At 37.2% G+C, this 21226-nt stretch overlaps 1 protein-coding gene across 1 annotated transcript in view; it reads left to right on the plus strand.

Moving 5' to 3' along the window:
* The window catches only part of stk10 (serine/threonine kinase 10), a 41275-nt gene extending 21571 nt beyond the window's left edge, over nucleotides 1-19704 (plus strand). Inside the window, exons 6-20 of the mRNA XM_028466710.1 lie at nucleotides 194-388; nucleotides 891-972; nucleotides 5676-5810; nucleotides 7092-7430; nucleotides 7515-7919; nucleotides 11927-12051; nucleotides 13034-13157; nucleotides 13364-13543; nucleotides 13630-13722; nucleotides 13832-13961; nucleotides 14224-14348; nucleotides 14441-14629; nucleotides 15951-16076; nucleotides 16167-16280; nucleotides 18320-19704. Of these exons, the coding sequence (XP_028322511.1) occupies nucleotides 194-388; nucleotides 891-972; nucleotides 5676-5810; nucleotides 7092-7430; nucleotides 7515-7919; nucleotides 11927-12051; nucleotides 13034-13157; nucleotides 13364-13543; nucleotides 13630-13722; nucleotides 13832-13961; nucleotides 14224-14348; nucleotides 14441-14629; nucleotides 15951-16076; nucleotides 16167-16280; nucleotides 18320-18460 (2503 nt within the window). The 3' untranslated portion in view covers nucleotides 18461-19704. The remainder of the gene's footprint in view (nucleotides 1-193; nucleotides 389-890; nucleotides 973-5675; nucleotides 5811-7091; nucleotides 7431-7514; nucleotides 7920-11926; nucleotides 12052-13033; nucleotides 13158-13363; nucleotides 13544-13629; nucleotides 13723-13831; nucleotides 13962-14223; nucleotides 14349-14440; nucleotides 14630-15950; nucleotides 16077-16166; nucleotides 16281-18319) is intronic.
* Nucleotides 19705-21226: the final 1522 nt, after the last annotated feature.

Raw genomic sequence — 21226 nt, forward strand, 5'->3', positions numbered from 1 at the left:
TGGAATTCATATTTGTTGACTTTACTAACCAGCAAAGATTTCTTAGTTGGTGTTACTGTAAAAACAACAGTTTGTTTTTAGTTTGTTATAAAGTCAAAAGAACCTAACACGCAATAGTTACGCTTGATCATATATTATGGATTTAGTATTATTTGTGTTGACATTGACTGACGGTGTTGTGCTCCTGTCCCAGGATGGCTCCAGAGGTGGTCATGTGCGAGACAATGAAGGACGCTCCATACGACTACAAAGCCGACATCTGGTCTTTAGGAATCACCCTCATTGAGCTTGCACAGATTGAACCCCCGCACCACGAGCTCAACCCAATGAGGGTGCTGCTGAAGATTGCCAAATCGGATCCACCCACCTTGGAGCAGCCACACAAATGGTAAGCATGGTTTCTAAAGTGGATCATCAGCTGTGTGCTGTTCTGACAGAGTGCAGTGGATGAGGAATGGAAATGGAATGAGGAATATGGCTGCTCAAGTGCACAGAGTCCAATATGTTGTTTTTTTTTAGATGTAGTCATACCATTTAAATAAAGGAAATTGTGACATTTTCTTGCACCCCTGCTAACAATCCATGTATCAGGTTGTCCTCCCGTTTCCCTCTTGCACTCATTTCCAAATCCCCAGCCCTGATTTACTCAAAGTTCATTCTGAGTTTTGCATTTCGAAATGTCCCGCATCAACAAAGAAATTGCTGCAGAGGCTAAGTATCAGGTACCGAGTGTTGATGGATGGTGCACTGATTCATGATTCATCATCCTCGCCTGCATAAAACTCAGCTGTTCCAACATGCACAAACAATACATGACTGAGGATTTTTTTCTTCTTTACAGTAAATGATCCTTGATGTGCATTTTTGATGATTCTCTTCTTGGTGTACAGGTCACAAGAGTTTAAGGACTTCTTGAAGAAAGCTTTGGATAAAAACCCTGAGAGTCGACCAACTGCGTCACAGCTCATGGAGGTATAAGCCCTGACTCAGCAGACAATGTTTTAATCTAGAAAATCACTCAGCTCTAACTCTTCCTATTACCTGGTACATTCTGTCCTATAACGCACACACAACGTAGCCCCTAGCCATCCCACAAATCAGATACCCTTACACTGTTGCTCACAACCATGAGTATCATTGTAGAGGCAACAGTGTCTTTTCATGGTTTGAATATGTGCAAAAGTGTTTCTCACCTAGACACCTTATTTTTATCCTATAATTAAACATTGAAGATGATGCTTTTCTTAAAACACTATCAAAATATTAAGAAAAAATAATTGTGTAATATTACATCATGCCGCCGCCGACAAGGTAATTCAAGAATGTAAATGAGGGGATTGTAGCACTTTAAACCAGGGATGCCAAACTCGTTTAAGCTTAGTGGCCAAACATGAACCAGTCTCATGTCAAAAGGGCTGCAGATCATTGGCTGAGAAAGTAATTTCAACATAAATGTGCCCTTGTTTGTACTTTCATGTATAAATATGTAAATGACTATCTAAGGAATAAGTGACAGCTATCACTCCCTGCTTGTTCTTCACTACAATCTTCTTGATTTTGTGACCACTTTTTCTTAATGAGTTCTTTTTTTGCTTATTTGGAAATAAAAATTACTGCAGTCATGTGATATAAGCCTGAAAAAAATATCCTGCAAATATTATCACATAATTGAATTTGTGTATTTAAGATGGGCTGGGATATCTACAACTGAATTAGTTTAACAATTACACAATGACTCGTGTTTTCTCTGTCATGTTGGCCTCGAATTAATCACACGTGCTTTAGATGAACTATTCAACCTCACAATGCATGGTAGAACTCCCATCTCCTGACCAAAAGGAATGGGAGAAAGGGCAAACTGGGTGTGGATTTACAAAACTGTCTATTAAAATTCTGAGCCCCAGTTTCCTGTCTATATCCCAAAGCTGAAGGGAATGTCAGCTATTTATATTCTACCCTGCAGCCAATAATGTGTTTGGATAACCCTCCTCATTGCCACCTTCGGCCAATTACAGAGGCGATGATTAAAATCCTCGAGACCATACATTTGGTCTCCAGTGGGAGAGAAACGGACGAGGCCCATTTTTTGGTGCCGCAACGAAGTTTTAAGATGTTTATCGTGCCTCTGCTGTTGGTCAGTGAGGCTATTTTATTCTGTAACATGATCTTTCGGGTTTACAGGAAGCGAAAAACTTTGGGATGAGCTTACGTAATTTATTGTACGATCCAATGAATGTGGGATACAGATGCAGTGCAGCACTAAAACATTAAAGTGTCTACTAAAGCATTTAAAGATGAGAGAAGCAGACTGTGTGTGAGGAAAGAGGAAATTAAAAACAATGTTCTGTTATGTTTTAGTCACCATACACTTGTCTTGGAAAACAGGAAGTGGTTATTTACTCACAACACAGTTTTAGTGGGGTCTCCTCTGACCTCCAGGCACTCAGTCTGTCTCACATGTGCCAGGAAGGAATGTATACCAAACAACATGACACAGTATCAGTCACTGCAGCCATGTGGCAGGCGGGAGACCATCTGGTTCCCACATAGTTTGTCATGGTGTATCTTACTCTGCTGCACTAATGCATGATGACTTCAAACTATCAGGAATCCCTCTGGGGATTTTGTTTTGTTTTAAATTACAGTCAAATTTCAATTTCTTTTTTTTGATTTTAATTGTTTTAGTCTCGATGCCTTCACTCCCTCACAGTCCTAATGTGTACACTGGACAAATCATAACAATCTTTTTGTGTCATTGCCATACCTGCACCCAGTTATAATCCTAGTCTCTCACACTGGGACCAGATTGTTCAAGTTTGAACTTTTCATGCTCACCCATGTGTGACAAGTGTTTAAACCCTCTGAGTTTGAAGGAACGTGAAACTTAAACAAGAGGACATAAGCTGCACTGATCCACGTTTTTATCCAAAGTGTCAATACAGAAAAATAATTAAAAACACAGATTTTTCCAGGCTGGAGCCCTTTTTGCTCTTCTATATTTGCTTTGGTGAAAATGCCTTGAGCGTGATGATGGGAGTTCTAATAAGTTGTGTTACCTGGTAGAGGGAATGTGATCATTTTCTCACTCTAATTATGGAATACAAGGATGCATGAAATGACCAAAATAATCCATTACCTTCTGCTACATCTTGGTTGTTATTTGACTAGTTTGGTTGACGTTTCTGAGGTTTGAGCTGGAGGCTGCCTACTTGACAATTTTTTTTTTTTTTTTTTTTAAAGCTGTAATCAATCAATCAATCAACTTTATTTGTCCCCAATAGGGGTGATTCAGAGTGCAAAGATATGAGCAGCATAAAAGACATACAAGCCACAATAAAACACAAGAGTACATAAAAACGTATAAAAACACAAGGTAACGTTAAAACAATGAGACAAATATCAATATAAATCCAGCGAAAGAAACTGATCTATTAACTCATCACACTCGTCGAGTTCATAGACGAGTGCGATGACTATCCCTTCTTAACTCCAGTAAAAAAAGATAAAGGATTGTTTGTATCTTTTGGTTTGGATCATTGGAAGTCTGAGACGGGAACCCGATGGGAGAAGCTCGAATTGGTGATGTAAATGATGTAAGTTATCTGACATGATGGACATGTTACACATCCGTTTAATGTACAGATCCTAAAGGTTCCTGAGTCACTTAAAGCTTTTTTTTTTAACCTGTTTTATTTTGCCCAGATTGGTGTATAAAATTATGCTTGCCTTCCTTGTACTCTAAACACTTGTTCGACTGATGATTAAATGGCACTCAGCCTGTTCTCTGCTCTTTAAGAAGTGGTGGCCTGTTGTTTGTCATCACAGAAGCTAAATGCTGAAGCTCAGCACAGCCGTTAAGGACAAGCACCTGCTCACTGCCAACCTCGATAACGCACTTCACTTGTGCACACACACAAACACACACACCTTACGGTCCAGTACCACATGTAGCCCTTTCCCTTTGTCAGCTGTTCCACTTAATTTCCACTATGATGCAAAGCAGCTTAATAATAAATGATCAGCCTTTTAACCAAGCAGCATTTTTATTTTTTATTTTCCTCCAGCACATTATGACCTTGTCTGAACTGCTAAATTAACACTATTTTAGAAGTAGATGGGTGAGGGTTAGTTTTGTATTTTAATATATTGTTAGATTTTTTTTTTTTTTTTGGGATCCAGAATACCCGAAGAATAGGGCGGTATTTCAATGGCACTATTGTTGTAGAGGCTTAGGAAATGATTTGTTTTCAGATACAGTTTTCCTTTATAGCGAAAGCTTTCCATTGTCCTGCCTTGTGTGCTTTCTGATGTTTGTCAAGCTACAAATAGTAAACACACATGAAAGGTGTTTGTTGTACTCGCTTTTCTTTCTTCTGTTGCAACAGTTTCTTTTTGTTTTTGCTAGCTGACTTAACATTTGGCCTCTTCTGTCACAAGTTTTCCTTGAAGACACAGTCTGTAGGCTGATGATGGTGCAACATGATAGGCTCAATGGTGAAGGGCTGTTTACAGTTTCCCCATGATCATGAAACTCCTGGAAAAGTTATGGAATTTGAAAAAACGATTTTCCAGTCTTGAAAAGTCATGGAATATTTTAACTGTTTTGGAAACGTTTTGTAAATATAGCCTATTTTATTTTGATGTTTAAAATCTAACCTTCGCTATTACTATGGGACGTTAAGCAAGTCCCTTAACCCTAACACCTTGTGTAGCTTTTTTGTTTGTTTTTAATAAATGTGTCTGGAAATTGAAATTGTAATTTTATAATCTTACAATTAAACATGGTGGCACTTAGTTAGTTGTTGTTCAATGTTACATTCTTCAATAGCTGATGCATTGTTATTAAAAGAAAATATGGTGTCAAAATGGTTGTCAAAAGAAAATTCTACAATGCTAAATGATAGATAAGTGATGGACACAACTTGCATTCAATGTGCCATGTTTTTGCTACTAGCCGTGGCACACTGTCAGACCTCTGTTACACTAGTACACTGGAAATGCCTGCTCATTTTTGTCTCTGATGGGCTTGAATTGATCTTAGCGGTTCAAAACTAAGTGATGGAAATTTGGTAAAATATTTTGGAAAAGTTTTGAAAAATCATTGTGAAAAAAGTGTGGGTACCATGTGTTTGTAGACATGAGCGTTCAATGTGAAGAATTGTAAAGAATTATTTAATTGTAACAGACAATTTAATTGTAACAGACAATTAAATAACTCAAAGAAAAAACAAAACAATAAGACTAACAAACAAAAAAGGGGAAAGCAAAAGTTTAAAAGTGGGATGGGGAATACATAAGTGCCTTTTTCTCACATCTTTTGATGCAATTATGTAATTGTTTAGATTACAACTTTGTTAATCCTATGGGAAGGCTTCGTTAGGGAAATTACATTTCCAGCAGCATTACAGAAAGAAAAGCATCAAAACGGTATTGAAATAATATATAAATACAGAAAACAGAGAATATACAAAAGAAACCAGAATATACAATAATAAATTAACATCTAAACTTATTGGTTTAGTTTAAAGTTTACTCATTTTTTGCAAGTTATCTCTAATTTTTAATGTTATTTATTTATCATCTAAAGTTTGCGCTACCGTTCTCTGCCAAAGACTTATAAATCACATCTTAATGCCAATCCTAAGCATCGTTGGCATCTTTTCTTGTGTCCACAGCACCCTTTTGTCAGATCAGTGACATCAAACCGTCCGGTGAGAGAACTGGTGGCTGAGGCCAAAGCTGAGGTCATGGAGGAAATCGAAGACAATAGAGAAGAAGGAGAGGAAGACGATGCCATGGAGCTCTCTGGGGTACCAAACATGGATTTATTTTTTTATTTTTTGCTTCTTTATTCTGTGTTTTGTCGCTTTATGTATAAGAAGTCCCTGAAGCAGCAGTAGTCAAATAGTAATCACAGAGGAACCATATTTAATTTACTGGTAGTTTAATTGGTAGATGCCAACGTACTTGTAAAAAATGTTCCAATTTCCACAACAGCATCTTCACTTTAGGTTTCCTTGTCCTCAGACTCGACCCGTTCACTCATGTAAACAGTAATTTAGTAAGCATGACCTTCCTCCTAAAGGAATGACTGAACTATTCACAGATGCACTGAGGACTCAAGATTCCAGAGTAGCATGGGGTAATTGTACGATTACAATTGAACTTTGTAACCTCTGCACAAACAACAGGGTGGAAACAGGAAATCTAGCCTTCACCCACCCACACATGACACACTCAGGCGCGCATGGTTAAATATAGGCGTGCAATCGGCCTTGCTCTGGCTTTCTACTGTATATAAATTATCACCTCGCATACTCTGAAGAGGGTAAAATATTTAAGGTCATCCATTGTTCTCCCAACATACCTTACATAATGAATGGTTTCTAAACGTGAGCTGCAGCAGATCTTTGAAACATACTCTCTTGCATTGGCGCTTTTATGCTACTTAAATTTGACTTTTCCCTCACTTACTGTCAGGGTTGGGGTTAATTAAATTTTTCAGTTGCAATTAAGTTTTCAATTGCGTTTCTATGATGATTACAGTGACCAGCATATTTTTTTACAATTAAATTACAATTATGTTTATCATCAGAAAGACAATTATATTCTGGATTACTAATGTTCAATTAATGAATCACAGTTAGTGAGTCTGAAATAAATAAGCCCATAAAACACAACCTTCTTGTAAAAATAATCTCTCATGATCTAATTTCTTTCCTATCTACAGTATTGGTGACCTTGTTTGAAAATATAGGTTTTAAAATTATTTGTATGGACATCCTTTTTTCTGTCCGTATACCCATCGATTAGTTTTTTTTTAATGGTAAAATGTGGGAAAACTTTATGAAACATTTTAATAATTAATATGTCCAGTGTATGTCTGGCTGTAAAATGGATTTCACAAGTCAAATTATTGTAAACCGTGTTCTCGTTCGTTGAAGGTAGAATACCTGAATGACCATCCATTAGCATTTGGACTTCAGTGAAAGGTTGAAAACATTAAGACTTGGGAGACCTCCAGTGATGCCAAGCCTAACGAACATCTAATGTCTTGTAACATCAGTAACAATGCTGCTCTGTTCTTCTAGACTACAGGCAAAGAGCCGTGCCAGGTGAGTCAGACCAGTTTGGAAGGAGACCAGTCTCCAGACACTCCGAGCCCCTCGCCCACACCAATACCTGCACTGAGTAAGGAGGCTGAGCCACACACACCCACAGAGGAGCAGCCAACCCCAGTCAGGGTGGTCCCTGTTCCCACACCGCGTCAGAACATCCCCACCAAAGAACATCAGGAAACGGGAGACAAGCTGGCAGACGAAGTCACTCTCGATTCTGAGAAATCGGAGAGCGAGGTTTCAACTAAGACCTCGAGCTCAGACTCAGGAATTGAAGATGGGAAGAGTACCCCCACTCTGGAGGAAGAAAAGGTGCATTAATCAACCCGTGTTAATGTTTATTCTGGCTGTGTGGCCAAGGTTTTCCTGTGATAACACTAGAATGTGTTTTTTAAGGTTCCTGCGGAAACTCCAGAGACAGAGCGGCCTCCGTCTCCCACCCCGCCTGAGGCCTCTGAAGAACAAATCAACATCATCATAGACCCTACAGACCCAGAGGTGCCCAAAGAACCCAAAATCAGGGAGAACATCGAAGGAAGCAACACCACAGCCAACGGAGACCTGCTGCCAGCAGGAGCAAGTCCTGTTCTCACTCCAACACCAAGTCCCACTCCAGTTCCAGTATCTCACCCTGGGCTGAATAACGGCCTAAACAATGGTGGTCCATCAGGGGGAGGAAAAACTGAAACTGTCTCATCCTATATTAACGGGGGGATTAAAAATAACTCTTTTGCTGGCAGCATGGCGTCCGAGAGCCTGGACATCTCAATGCACAAAGAAAGCGTCTCCTCCCACTCAAGGGTGAGTCTTTAACACAATCCTAAACCTAAAACCACTCACTGTTATCACAGAAAGGCCAAAACACAGGGATTATCTGATCCAAGGGCCACATTATCACAAATGACCACTTTGTGCAGGAATACAAGAAAGGTTGTTGTTGTATTTTTATTTGTTGTCATTTTGTGTATTTTTGTGTTTTGGCACTAATTTCTGTGTTTTTGTTTCTGATATTTGTCTGTATTTTTTTTAGTCTTGTGTTTTTGGAGTCATTTTAAGTATTTTTTTTAAGTAGTTTTGTGTATTTTTGCTGTAAATTTGTATGTTTTCTTATAATTTAGTTGTTTATCACGAGTCTGTGTATTTTTGTTGTCATTTTGTTTACTTGTGTATTTATAGAAAAGATAGAATAGATAGACTGTTGTCTGTCCTGACACAGTGACAGAATTTTTTTTTTTTTTTTTTTTACACAGCCACAACAGCAACACATTCAGTACAGTAAAACATTTGTCATTTAGTGTAATTGTATTTTTTTAACTTAATTGTTTTTAACTGTTTTTTAAAGGCACACCGTGGACTTTGTGACCTAAAGAGTTTACGCATATGAGTTATTTTAAATGATTCCTCAGGCCATTATACAGCGCTCGACAGTATCATTGCTCCGAGCGGGGCTTCGCTCTTGAAATACCGACTATGTAAGTTTGGAGGAGACGGAACGTCTTTCACCAGCTCATGTGACCTGGAGAACGTTTCAGTTCCACAGGCTCGGATATTTATCACAATATACGGGCATTTCCAGACCCAGCGCCATTGCTGTGGGCAGCGGAAATGAGTTAGCCTCTTTTGTAGCAGCTACAGTCTATGGGCTGGAGGAGTAGCCGCCACCGCCGCACTCTTCACCCCGCAGCTTGAGAAGCGGGCCCCACCTTGCCGCGTCATGGCGCTTCCCCCTACTCCCTGGCCTCGCCACCGTTGTCGGCCCCCTTCGTCTGAGGGGTGGGGCGCGGGTTCGCCCGTCCACCCTGACCCCGGCCGCCGCGCCGACCCTCGGCAAAGGGGGCCTTCGACTGCGGCTAGGCCAGGAAGTAGGGGGAGCGCCACCGACGTGGCAAGGAAGGCTGAGCGCTGGGACTCCAGCGGTGGGGAGAGGAGGGCGACGGCGGCGGCTGCTCCTCCAGCCAATAGACTGTAGCCGCGTCGCACCCCAGCCCATAGACTGTAGCCGCGTCGCACCCCAGCCCATAGAGCCAATCCTTATCCCGAAGTTACAGGTCTACATACACAATCAAAAGACAAGGGAGGCTGGCCTGACTGTTCATTGATTTTTGCGACAGTGCTGCGGCGCTTGCTTGAAAGTTTCCGGTCTAGAGCCCCTAGTGGCCAAAAGTTACAGTGTGCCTTTAAAGACTTGAATGCGAGTTAAAATTAGAACTTGATGGGTAAAAATGTTTGTTATTGTTGATGGTGTGGAGGTGAGCGTGACCACCTCAGAGATGATCAGAAATGATGACAAGAAAGATCCAAAGCACGGTTACTAAAATGTAACAGTATTATGTTCTCACAGTGTACAGTAGTTAGGAGCACAGATGCAGTTTTTTTGCTTGTGGAAGGAAACCTTGTGTTGAAAAGATCAGAGTTTCTGCAGCCACTGGGAAAGGGAATCTGGATTGTGTTGTGTTTTTGGGGTGTGGGAGTCGATCATCTGGAACAGCAGCTTCTCTGTCTCCTCTTCGGCTTCACACTGGCCTTTGGAACACAGAGAACGATAGAAATTAGCTTCTGATGCAGCAAGATGACAAATTAATTATTTTTTAGATCATGTTACTGCACAACTTGACAGTGTAAGTTTTGTATTTGAAATGTAACGAAGGTATTCTGATCACAAAAGCACATGTGCTCGTCAGCCGGTGTAAGGAAGGAATGCGAGGAAGCTGCAACTCTCAAGGCCAAATTTGCAACACTTTTCCATTCATCAGGAGCAGTAGTGCCCTCTGTGTGGGCACAGGCCACCATTCACCATTATGAGAACTTTGTGTGGAGCTCATTGTCATTTGGATGCATCGAGGCCTATAGACAGTTCATGACTGTTCGTTCCCTCTAACTAAGCGTGGATTAATCTGTTTGTGAAGCATCAGGCCTGCATTGAGAGAGTTGGAGTGCACGTTTCTGGCCCAAGTCTTGGAGAGCATCAGTGTGTGTGCACGTGCTCCTGAATCCATCTGTGTGTAATTTATGAATGAAGTATGACGGGAGGAAACCAACAAACTTTTATGATGATCAAGTCGATGCAAATGTATTAGTTGGGTAAAAGACCTGTGAATTAGACAATTTTATTATGACAAAATAAAAAAAACAACTATCACATCATGCGACTTCTAGAAAAAGTAGAATAACTCACAAAATAAGGGTTAGAAAAAATATCAGTGCACGTTTTCATTTCAAGGTGTTTTATTTTTTGTTATTTCTCTTTAAGCCACTCAAACAATTGTTAATGTATATATGTATGTATTTATTTATTTATCCCAATAATTAAGATGGATGAAAATTTATAACGAAATAAAAATGAAAAGGCCAATTTCAATATAATTCATATTTGACTCATTCGACATGGAATAGGAAGAAGCCTAGTGTTGTCAAGTCCTACTCCATCCACTATTAACAAATGCAAAATCCAATAATAAACTATATGGACAATACAAATAAATATTCCAATTTAGCTAGACAAAAAAAACAGAAAAACAAAAAAATAACAAAATGAACAGGCACCATTAATGTCTGAAAAGCAACAGATATATCTATTGTAAAAAATAAATAAATAAATTAAACTGCATTATATTTATACTTAAGTAAATTGTTTTGTCAAGATTGTTGCACAAAACCACCCTACAAATGGAAATATACATACTTTATAAATTGGTTTGAGCATAATGCTGTTTAACACCCCCTTGTCTGTTTAACAGTTTTTGTATGTTTACAGGCAGCAGTTTATTTTTGGCTTTATTCTTTGTCTGTGCAGTCTTAAATCTACCAGATCCCCAAACTTTAAGGTGTTAAAGAAAATCAGTGTGCCACAATTTTATCTTGTTTATAACTAAAAAGAGGATTTGTTGGAAATGATAAGTAATCTGCGCTTTACTTAAAGTCCTTGTTCTTAAGTTGGCTCGACCTCCTCTGTTTTCTTTTGGCTTGCCTGGTAAACTTTGTCTTGTTTGGTGTGTAAATACTAAATATTGCAAACGTTGGCTGAATGTATGCTTTTAACAATTAATCCAGTCAAATTCAAAGCATAGGACTGAGGTCACGTCGTGTAAATATGTAGAACATTTGTTTAATGCTTACATTGTTGTGCAACCAAGAAGAAGAAGTTCTGAATGAACTTGTTTAATTAAGATCACATTGAGTCGGCCTCGTTGGCTTTGATCTTTTGGCTTTGGTTACAGTAAAACCTGATTAATAAGTCTGATCTCTTTTCCTCTGTCACTAAACAGACAAAGACTTCAAAGTATGCGCATGTGAAGGTGCATGAAGTTGGATAAGATTCGAGCTCCTTTAGTCGGATGAATTAAAGCGTTGATGTGCATCTGTTAATCACAGAAAGGCCAAAAAAAAACGTGATTATCTGATCTGAGAGCCACATTATTGACATTCATTTGACCATTTTTGCATCACACAAAGGTTGTTGTTTAGTGTGTTTTTTAGAATCATTCTTGTATTTTTGTTTTTTGGGGGTCATTTTATGGTGTAGATTTGTGTGTTTCTGTTGTAAATTTGTATGTTTTTAATTATATAATTTTGTTATTTTGCCATGAGATATTTTGTGTTTTTGTTTTTTTTATACATTTGTCTTCATTTGTGTCGTCTTGTGTATTTTTTGAGGCATTTTGTTTTTTTTTTTGAGTAGTTATGTGTATTTTCATTGTCTATTTGTATTTTGTTGTCGTTTAGTGTAATTTTATTTAGTTTAGTGTATTTTTTTTAACTTAACTGTTTTTTAAGGACTTGAATGAAAGTTAAAATCCGAACTTTTTCAGGGGTTTTCGAGTAAGACGCTGAAGCGAACCAGGAGGTTTGTTATTGATGGTGTGGAGGTGAGCGTGACCACCTCTAAGATCATCAGTGATGACGAAAAGAAAGATGAGGAAATGAGATTTCTGAGGTATGTGAAGAGTTCACGCACAACAGTCAAAACTCAAATAATGTTTAATGGCACCGATTCCTCATATGTACACTACACTCATCTCATCTAGTCTGATTCATGTCTTCTTCTTTGGTTAAAATATTTGTTTTGTGCTGGTCTGATGTTCCACAGTTTGTAAACAAAGCATGAGGCTTCCTTGTTCTTTACACGCAATAAACAAAGTCAATATCTGCAGTAGAAACTTTGGGTTTAGGAGCTTTAAAGATATCCTTTGATACACTGTTGACCTCTAGTGGCAAAAATACCACATTGCAACATTTAACCATTAACACCCAGTCTTTAAAAAGGCCTTTGCAAGCGATTCGAGCAAGTTTATCTGATTAAAGACAAGGAAAACAAAATATTACACAAATGCGACTAACAAAACTGAAAAATGATCTAAATCTTTAAAATTCTGTGACCTTGTAGAATTTAAAACTACATAGATTTCATACAAAGCAAAACATTATCTACTGCCAGAAAATTAGCAAAACATGAGAAAGGGGGTTTATCAATTAAGGAGAAAGTTAAATTTAAGGATTTTAAGTGTTTGTAAGTTTTTGCATGTCATTTTGTGGCGTAAAACTATGGAACAGAATGAGTGTAGAGCCAAAACAACATTCAAATATATTTCAGTTTAAAAATGGGTGTAAAGAAATTGTTTTGAGCAATACTGATTAATTGTATTATTGTATTTAAAAAGACAAAATCGGTAGTGGGTGGGATTAAATAAGTTTACACTTCTTCCTACTCCTTTTCGCACATGTAAAGTGAGAGGTTTAAGTGTTTATGGATCATATCAATGGTCTATTTCTGCTTTTTTAATTCACAATGATTTAGTTTTTATTTAACTTTTTAAACTGTCATTTTGTCATCATTTTACATGTTTGAAAAAAAGACCTCAATCAGTCGAAACCTGGATGACGTAAGTGAAACGTGTTGTTTCACGTTTGTGTTCTAGGCGACAGGAGCTGCGTGAGCTTCGTCTGTTGCAGAAGGAAGAACACAGAGCTCAGGCCGCCCTCAACACCAAGCTGGAATCTCAAAAAGAGCAAATGCAAAGACGCTTTGACCAGGAGATGAACGTGAGTCAGAGCCACGGGCAGTTTTCTGCATGTTCTTTAAACCAATATTTCCTGATGCAATCATCAACCAGATCATAGTTAGAAACCCATTTGGTTCATATTTTAATGCTAAAAGAAACAGTTTGAAAAGAGTTCAAAAAAGATATTTCTCATTTTAAGTAAAGAACCCAATTAAAATGTTTTAATCTCAACTGATTTCATCCCAGACCAAAAAGAAGCACTATGATGTGGAGCTGGAGAATCTGGAAAAGCAACAGAAGCAAATCATTGAGAAAATGGAAGGAGATCACAACTACAAACTCAAAGAAGAGACGAGGCGCATCAAAGCAGATCAGGACCGAGAGCTGCAGAAGTTCCAGGAGCAGCTGAAACGCGAGAAAAAAGAGGTATAGAGTCAGAAAATCCCACTGGTTTACAACTCATAGTGCTAGGTGCGTGTAACATTCTATATCCTTCATGTGTTTTTTTAAAGGTGAAGCATTCAGTGGATAAGTTGCCCCGAAATCAACGGAAAGACACTTTGAAACAGAAAATGAACACGTATCAAGAAATGAAGACCAGAAAGGTGCAGAGCTAACGCGCTTTCTCTTGTTTTATGGATTTATTTTATTTCTGTAATTTATTGTGTAATGAAAAAAAAAAAAACATTTAAAACTTCCGTCTCTGGACTGTAGGAGAAGAACTTCGAGGCTGCTCAGAAGCACTACCTGGACACCACACTGAATCAAATCATTGCCAACAACAAGAGAGAGATTGCAGATGCGGAGCGAGAATGTCTCAACAAGAAGCACCAACTGATCAGAGGTACAAAAATAACAGGATTCTAACTAAGAATCAAAATACAGTGAGCAAAACATTCAACAGTGAGCCAGATAGCAAAATAATAATTTTGCCATCAAAAGCCTTGTCTGTTAGTTTTTTTAAGAAGGAAACCAATGTTCAAATTGCTTCAAAGTTACTGACAGATTTTTTTTTTTAGAAAAAAACTTCTCAGCTTTTTGCTCTGAAACTGGAAATTTGGAAAATGGCTGGAGCTGAATGAGTTAATTGTGTTCACTTTGAATAGAGCGAGAAGCCACCATGTGGGACATGGAGGAGAAGAATCTCTACGAACGTCACCAGTTGTTGAAGCAGCAGCTGAAAGATCGCTACTTCCTGCAGAGGCATCAGCTCCTCAAAAAGCACGAGAAGGTAAAGTCATGAACAAAGCGACTTCAGCTACTTCTCAAAGGTTGTGTTTGAAGATTGAAGTTGAACGTCCCCTTTGGCTGTTTGGCGTGTAGGAGCTGGAGCAGATGCAGTGCTACAACCAGAGAATGATAGAGATCCTGAAAGCTCGTCAGCAGGGGGAGAAAAACCGCATGCCCAAAATCCAGCGCAGCGAAGCCAAGACGCGCATGGCCATGTTTAAGAAAAGCCTCCGCATCAACTCAACTGGTAGCTCGTCAGAGGACAGAGAGAAGATCAAGCAGGTAGAGCAACAATGGTTTTTTTTTGTTTATTTCATTCAAAACATTAAAACAAATTTCTTTCTCCTCCACGTTAAAAAAAAGAAAAACAAGAATGAACACAAAGCAGTCATTATCGCAACTCATTTGAAACCACAATACATTTACACTTCTGTCTCATATTTCTTCAACATAATACATTTCACATTCTTTTTGAACATATTGACCCCTTAAGGTTCACCTAGATTTTGGACAAATGCCTGTCCTAGACATTTCCAAATTGGAATGATAACTGTTTGAGCCCTTTGGTGCACATGCATGGCGATGGTTACTTTTGAAAGATAACATTCTGAAGTTTCTCAAGAAGAATTTTAGTTATCAGTACCACTGTGTTATTGTAGTATGAACATGAGAATACAAATATTTCCATCCTCACTTGGCTTATTTTATCATAAACAGTTAAAATTGAAGTATGTGTACCGGCTTGAAAACAAGATGAGAGCAGAGTATAAGGTGCTACCAACAAACAAAAAAATGTATGACACTTATGGTATGCTGCTGTATTTGAGAAGTATTTAATCCCTTAAGAGAATGAATGAGTGAGAAAATACATTTTGACCTGTATTCAGGATGGTGGACCTTAACTGGTTAAGTGATTTTGATAATTTGATGCAGATTTGCGGGTAAGATTTATAAATTAGCATTGTACATGTATTTTTTTTTTAATTTGTATTCTAACAAATGATGACATTTTAATATTTTTTGCTGTATACATATTTGTATACATGGTTTGTATGTTCCCTGTGTCTACTTCCACTAATAATTCTCAGCACTTGTTTCTGTAAAAGTTTTGTGTATGATTTAAAGGCACTGCCCCACACTTATATACAATAAGTCAGATATGGAACAATCAGTGAGTTAAACAATATATACAAAGCTTTTTGATTCAGTGACTGCTTTACCTTGTGGAAAACAGCCATAATTTTGAATATTTTAACTTTTATGTAATCTATATGCCATTTCCATGATAACTTATCTATCATAACACCCACAAACTTAATCTCATTTGTTCTTTGTATTTATCTGATGCTTTTGGACCAAAAACCATACATTTTGTTTTACCAATATTTAAGGACAACCTACATTCTACGTTTTCTACTACTTCTAAGCCATGTTCTATATTTTCTCTGGAGTATAGTAAGGTAATGTCATTTGTGGATAATATACACTTAATTAAGTGACACTATATCGAAACAGTGTAGATCCAAGGATGTCTTTGTTTTTTATTGACTAATCTAGCAGGGGCCGTCATAATGTAGTGATGTTTTATTTGTTTGTTCTCCAGTTTTCTCTGCAGGAAGAGAAGCGTCAGAAGGCGGAGCGACTGCATCAGCAACAGAAACATGAAAACCAGATGAGAGAGAAGGTCGGTCAGTGTGAAGGAAACATCAGAGAGCTGAAGCAGCTACAGGTCAGTGACGGCCCCGAGGCCCCTGATGCTTTTCACTGTGTGGAATAACAACAATGAACACATCGTGCTGTTTGTTTTTCCACTCTCTAGAATGAGAAATGTCACCTACTTGTGGAGAACGAGACCCTGAAGCTCAAGTATTTGGACGAGGAACACAATCAGCTGTTGAAGGACTGGAGAGATAAGCTGAAGCCCAGGAAGAAGGTGTGTGTATGTTCTCACAGCATCTCATTTAAGAGGCACACTAGCGTGGTTCACAATATGATGGTATAAACATTTTTTTTAATTTTTTTTGCCAGAATTCAGCCAATATAACATCAGTAACATCAGGTGGCACTTTTTCACAATTTTCATTGCTCAACCAAAGAATGTGTAACTTTCACAGATATCAGAAACTTAATTATATAATGATAAGTACAGTGATTAATAGTTTCTCCCTGTAATTATACTAACACTGTTCCTGAAAACAAAAGAAAAAAAGTCAACATTATGAAAAAGCGCTATTGACTCAATTTTTGGTACAGATGCTGACAAAATGAATATATTAAATGCAAAAAAGTGGATGAGCTAAAAGTTTTCTGTTATCCAAAAGTGACAACTGCTATTCTAAGTTGTGAAAATAAACATAAATTGTTTTTTTCTGAAACAATTTTATAGGAAATGGACTTCAATGCAATACAAAGTTTTGAATCCTGAGGGAATAATATTTAGATGATTGTCCACTAGGAGTGTGACAATATCTCGATATGACAATATATCGCGATATTTTTCCGCACAATCTGAATCGATTATAGATATGCTCCCGCTAAGTATCGATTTTTATTTTTTTTTTTTCCTCCTCAAAAGCTTTTCTGCTTTTTCACTAAAATGCGCAGGTAGGTCGTCACAGAAATGTTGTCACTGTTTGTTGAAGGGACCAACATTTTGTTTACTGGAATATTGCACTATAATGGTGTCACTGGTAAGAAAGACCATATTTTTTTGTTTATAGAAATCACTATTGGAGATACTTATTAGTTTACATTGGTATGTTTACACTTATTTACAGAAATGTTGCACTAAAATAGTGTCACTGTTCATAGGACACTTTTTCAGTTTATTGTCTTTCAGAGATATAAAATAAAAATTTTATTTTTTCACTTAATCTTTTTTTCTTATGTCATAGATTATTGTAAATTCATTTCTGACCAATATATTGATAATCGCAGTATCATCATATCGTGAGATAATCATTATCGTGAGCTTTGTATCGTATTTTGAGGTACCCAGAGGTTCCCACCCCTATTGTTCACTATTCTTCTTTAGCACTCGCTTCACACTATGGGTGCAATGATTAGTCGACATTGTCGACAAAAATCGATAACAGAATTAGTCAACGACAAATGTAATAATAAAAGTCGACAATTGTTGGTTACGGCGTTACCTGTCTTTTTCAAGCTATGGACGGAGCTTGAACAATGATTTTCATGAGTGGCTCATCTTACCTTCCATATATCTTTGCTCAGAGCTTTATGCACGTTACGCTCTCAATTTAACCAAGAACGCCCCTAAAAACCTTGTTCCATGGGCCAAAAATGCCTCCAAGTCTTCAACAACTGTGCATTTGAGAGGCAGGGGTGTGGCGGGACTGCGGAGCTCCACTGAATGGTGCCCCGTGCGGATTTTAATGGACTGTCAGGTCAGCCAAACTATTGCACGGTATGTTGTTGTAAATAGGCAGCCTACGCTGCTGCTGAGTCACTGCTGCTCATTAGCCTGACATGTTTAGCATTGTGTAGCTGAGAAAAATGCTGTAAATTAGTTTTTCCACATTTATTTTTATAAGCATTTTCAACAGCAGAATGTGCACCTGGAATATGCACAGCTTACTTTACATTACTGTGCTAAGGCTGAAAAAATACTGTTTTAATTTTGGAGCAGCTGTTTTGTGCTTTATATGCACATCATTTATGGTTGTTTTATAGCAGTTGATCAACAGTGGATTATTATATTATTACAGCACTAATATGAAGCTGTATGGACACAAATGACCCAAAATAAATAATACATTCTTCAATTCTAAGTAACTCAAAAGTTACTTTTTCCAGTAACGCATTACTTTTTGGTGTAAGTAATCAAAATACTAACTGAGTTACTTTGTGAATGAAGTAACTAGTAACGGTAACTAGTTACTTTTTTTCAGTAACTAGCACAACACTGGTTGCAGCCCTACTTCACACATGCTTTGGTGTCTTAATTCCCAGGCTCTGGAGGATGATCTCAAGATGAAGAAGAAGGAACAAGAGGCCTTTTTCAGGATGTCTCAGAGCTCAGATTGTCCCAACCCCAGCTCTCCTCATAAACTCTCCAAGTTTGTGCCTTACCAAGATGCCTCCAACACATAAAGCCAGATACTGCACTGTATAGTCCAAAAACAGACGGCCATGTTTTACTTTAGATCCCCTGTGAACACAGAGTACCTGTTCTTCTTTTTCTAGGTTCCCACATTTGTTTTAGTGATTTATTTGTTTTAATGTCTATCAGAGGCCTTTCTTTGACCTGATGATGTGCTTCACGCAGCATTAGCACAGTTTTCTTTCTCCTGCGAGTTCACATGGTAAAGCTCATACAGACTGTGTTTTTCTGACTTTGTTTTGCTGAGCCAGTGATTAGGCACCGTCTTCCAAATGTGACTAAAATCAGTCTTCTTTTACAAGGAATACACGTTTTCCTTTGCAATGATTTCTGTTCTGCCTGTTTTAACACTTTCCTATTGCTGTCTAAATCTCACCCTATTTATGTTAACTCCCTGAAAGCTTTGTCAGAATTCTAACTGTTATGATTATTTAATTTCTTTTGAATCGATGCTAAAGGTATGAAGAAAGCGTTTTTCACTTTTCTATTGTTCGTCAAGGGTTATGCGACTAAATCCAAAGGTATTACAGTTGAATGATTACTTTTAAATGATTATTTAGTGATTGTTTTATTTTTAACAAGGGAAGACTTATTTTTTAAAGAACCTATTTTTGCTGTTAGTTGTGATTTGTTGTGTTTTTACTGTAGAATCGGTCACACTGGATGAGAGCCGACAAACTCGAAGCAAAGAGGCTGTTTTGTTTTGGTATGTTGTATAAGGACTATTTCTGCTTCTAGTATGTGTATGATTGTGATAGCAGTGAACAGAACGCCTGCTAACTAATGTGCAATAATACATGTATGTTTTATTTTCTGAGCTGAAAGAGATTTACCTTTTCTTAACCTTATATCCTTGCTTTTGCACTGATGGCTGAAAATATGACAATTTTGTAACTTAAATAACTTTCTTTTTTGGAAAAACACATTTATAGTGACTCATTTGGATTCCTGATCATTTGAATTATAAAAGTATATGGCTTCAGTCGTCGGATAAAACCTGAAGTTTCCCATTCGAGTGCTGCTAGTTTGTAATCTAGAAGAAAATTATCTAATCCTCAAGCAGGTAAAGCCCTATTTGTCTTTCTTTCTCAAAATAATTAAATTTTCTCCCTCGAGTTCTTCCTATAGCCTGAGTTTACATGTTATTATTCTGAAAGGGTTGCATAAATGAAACTGTATTAAAAGGAACCACTGTTGTAAATAACCTCGAATAAATGGAGTTTTTCTAATTAAATTAATGTGATTGTTTTTATTTTTTTTATTTCTGGAAACAGCAGCACATCAATGGTTCAGTAAAACTTCATGGCCTGATTGAAGCCATATACTCATTAATCTATACAAGATTGGGGGATATCAATTACAATATTTGTAAAGTGTGTTTCAATAAAAATGTAAAACTCCTCCAAACGGAGGTAAGGCTAGAATCCTTATTTCAAAAATTTCAAAAAATAAAAATTGAGGTAAGACCATCATTAGACCCAAAAAACTACTGCATATAGAATGCACATACTTTAACAGTGCTAAGAAAGGAGTAAGGCACAAAAAATGACAAAAACTAAAATCACCCAAAATCAGAAGAAAGGCTATAGCGAGGTATATTTTTTCAAAATTTAAAACAAAAAAAAATTGAGTTAGGACCATAGACCCTAAAAACTACTGCAAATATAATGCACATACTTAAACAGGGCTTAGAAAGCAGTAAACCACAAAAAAACAAAAATCACCCAAAATAAACATATTTTTTGAAAATTTCAAAAAAAAAAAAATTGCGTTAGGACCATCATTAGACCCCAAAAACTACTGCAAATATAATGCACATCCTTAAATGGGGCTAAGAAAGCAGTAAGGCACAAAAAATGACAGAAAAACTAAAATCACCCAAAAAAAAAAGTAAGGCTATAACAAGGCATTTTTTTTGAAAATTTCAAAAAAAAAAAAAATTGAGTTAGGACCATCATTAGACCCCCAAAACTACTGCAAATATAATGCACATACCTAAATGGGGCTAAGAAAGCAGTAAGGCACAAAAAATGACAAAAAACTAACATCACCCAAAATAAAAAGTAAGGCTATAACAAGGCAATTTTTTTGAAAATTTCAAAAAAAAAAAATTGAGTTAGGACCATCATTAGACCCCAAAAACTACTGCAAATATAATGCACATACCTAAATGGGGCTAAGAAAGCAGTAAGGCACAAAAAATGACAAAAAACTAAAATCACCCAAAATAAAAGTAAGGCTATAACAAGGCATTTTTTTTGAAAATTTCAAAAAAAAAAAAAATTGAGTTAGGACCATCAATAGACCCTAAAAACTACTGCAAATATAATGCACATACCTAAATGGGGCTAAGAAAGCAGTAAGGCACAAAAAATGACAAAAAACTAAAATCACCCAAAATAAAAAGTAAGGCTATAACAAGGCATTTTTTTTGAAAATTTCAAAAAAAAAAAAAATTGAGTTAGGACCATCATTAGACCCCAAAAACTACTGCAAATATAATGCACATACCTAAATGGGGCTAAGAAAGAAGTAAGGCACAAAAAATGACAAAAAACTAAAATCACCCAAAATAAAAAGTAAGGCTATAACAAGGCATTTTTTTTGAAAATTTAAAAAAAAAAAAAAAAATTGAGTTAGGACCATCAATAGACCCCAAAACTACTGCAAATATAATGCACATACCTAAATGGGGCTAAGAAAGCAGTAAGGCACAAAAAATGACAAAAAACTAAAGTCACCCAAAATAAAAAGTA

Source organism: Gouania willdenowi, chromosome 14 (genome assembly GCF_900634775.1).
Source record: "Gouania willdenowi chromosome 14, fGouWil2.1, whole genome shotgun sequence".
NCBI lineage: Eukaryota > Metazoa > Chordata > Actinopteri > Blenniiformes > Gobiesocidae > Gouania > Gouania willdenowi.